At 51.1% G+C, this 2,408-nt stretch overlaps 1 protein-coding gene across 1 annotated transcript; it reads left to right on the top strand.

The window, feature by feature from the left end:
- The first annotated feature begins 910 nt into the window (after window positions 1–910).
- On the top strand, window positions 911–1,934 carry LOC123161587 (26.2 kDa heat shock protein, mitochondrial-like). Its single transcript, XM_044579390.1, has 2 exons — window positions 911–1,199; window positions 1,320–1,934. The coding sequence occupies exons 1-2, from the start codon at window positions 989–991 to the stop codon at window positions 1,874–1,876; spliced, it is 768 nt and encodes a 255-aa protein (XP_044435325.1). The 5' UTR covers window positions 911–988; the 3' UTR covers window positions 1,877–1,934.
- Window positions 1,935–2,408: the final 474 nt, after the last annotated feature.

Here is a 2,408-nt window from a genome sequence, read left to right as displayed (position 1 = left end):
TTTTTTTTCTAAAATTTTCCTTGTGTACAAAACAAACTTGACATGTGAAACACTACGAAAAATATTAAAATTTTCCATGTGGCAAGCTAATTTTCATCAATCTGCCATATTTATTTTGGAAAACGGCCATGTACCAAAACAGAAATTTGTATATTTTTTGCCACTTTGTAAAAGAAAATAAATAAAATAAAAGGGGATCTGAGATTCAATCACAGGTCTCCTGTGGGCGGCTCTGCTTGGTTAGGATAGCGTTCGTGCAACTTTTATATCCTGCTTACGAGTTTCGAATCTGATGTGGCAAGACTTCTTTGGCTAAGATCCTCGCATGTGAGCGGGTGGCAGGGTAGAGCGTTCGCTGCAACTTCTTACAAATCTGACGTTCCCCAATATTATTTTCGAAAAAGAGGGGTAACATTGGATTTTGAGGGTAATTATACAAAGGTGGATTGTAGCCTCATCACGGTTTTATAGTACGATTATTTCATATTTATTATTTTCGTATGGTTATTTAGGAGCCTTGTATAAGCTCAACATGCAGAGCTTAGCAAACCAAACAGTGTTATTAGGTTGACACTGTATTGGCTTAAGCAATGCAGATGTCTGTTGCTTCGATCTGAGTCCACCATTCATTGCAAAAGTAGTCCAACTTTGAAAAGCAAATCACTCGTACCGGACGTAGCTGAGCAGATCAAAAGTTAGCACCACCCATGTCGCCCTAATCGCATATCAAGCAGCACGAATCGTAAAGCTGTGGCCTCCAGATCTTTCTGGAAGGCTCGAGACCCCAACCGATCTGTCCAGAACCTTCTAAACCCGTTTCCCATCCCCTCCCCCAAGAAATCTCCCCCGCTCCCCACTTACAAAACCCCCTCCATTTCGCACCCCCTCTCTCGCTCACCACAAGAATCCAAAATCATCACAGTAGAGAGAGAGAAGAGAGGGAAAGAAGAGAGAGAAAGAGGAGAGAGAGAGAGAGAAGACAGAGACCATGGCCTCCGCCGTCGTTTGCAAGGGCGAGGGTGCCGCGCCAGCGGCCAGCCTCCTCAAGTCCGGTGCTCCCGTGGCCTTCTCCACGCTCCACTCCCCCGCCGTCGCCGCCGCCCGCCGCCCGTACAACACCCGGGTCAAGGAGGTCAGCCGCTACGACGACGACAAGGACGACGACCGCGACCTCGTCATCCCCAGCTTCTTCTCGCAGGGTATGCTTCCGTTCCCCACCTGTGGTGCGCCGTTTCCTTGCGTTCGTTCTGAAGTCTCAACATCGTGGGTCAAATCAGCCTTCTGATCTGCTTTTGGTGTCCTCGGTGTTGATTCTGCAGACGTGCTCGACCCGCTCGGTGCGCAGACCAGCATGGCCCGTCTGCTGTCTCTGATGGAGGACGTCGCATCTCAGACTGGCGGCCTCTCCTCCACTGCTGGTGCTGGGGCGTCACGGCTCGGACGCTGGGTGGCCGAGGATGACGACGCGGTGTACCTCAAGGTGCCGATGCCGGGGCTGACCAAGGAGCACGTGGAGGTGCGCGCGGACAAGAACATTCTGGTGATCAAGGGCGAGGGCGAGAAGCAGCCCTGGGACGGCGACGACGACTCCGCGGTGCCGAGGTACAACCGCCGCATCGAGATGCCCTCTGCTGACGCGTACAAGATGGACAAGATCAAGGCCGAGATGAAGAATGGCGTGCTCATAGTTGCCATGTTTCCGGTACGGTGGGAACGAGGAACGGGAACATGGGACGAGAGTCGGTGGCTGAAAAAAATAGGGTACAACGAGGGTATACATCTCTCGAACGAATTTTTTATAGCGGGGACGCGATCCAATCCGTTTGGGTACGATGAACCCAGTACGGTACTATGGGTCGAGGAACGCAGTTCCTGAAGAACGACGACTCCCTGACGGTCAGCATTCCTTATTGTTAATGAATCCCTTGCAATTAATGGACTGGAGAAAGAATGAGGAGTCCTTGAGAAAAGAAACGACGGCGTGAGTAAATTATGACTCGCGTTTTGGTTGTTGAATCCTGGAATCTGAATCGAGGAACAGGCTTCGGGGACGCCGAATCTTCATCGAATCATACCGAATCCGACCTCGTTCCCGAATCCAATTCCGGGTCGATGAATCGGGATCGAGGGACAGCCTACCGTTCCCCGTTTCCGGCTACTATGGGCGTGCTCTGGGTCACCCTGCTCAAGGTCAAGGAGGAGGAGCGCAAGGACGTCTTCCACGTCAAGGTCAAGTAGGTAGTGCTCATGGAGGATGGCCGGCGCGAGAGTGTGAGAGACGCCTTGTTGATGTGGTCATGTTTGGTGTCTTTCTTCCTTGTTTTGCTTCGTCGATTGTCTTGGATCCAGTAGGTGAAGTTGGCCGCGAACTTTGTTAGTTTCCTCTAGTTTGGCATGAACTTGCTTTG

This window comes from Triticum aestivum, chromosome 7B (genome assembly GCF_018294505.1).
Source record: "Triticum aestivum cultivar Chinese Spring chromosome 7B, IWGSC CS RefSeq v2.1, whole genome shotgun sequence".
Lineage (NCBI taxonomy): Eukaryota > Viridiplantae > Streptophyta > Magnoliopsida > Poales > Poaceae > Triticum > Triticum aestivum.
The sequence above is the reverse complement of the archived record's forward strand: the minus strand, read 5'-3'. Positions and strand labels throughout refer to the sequence as shown.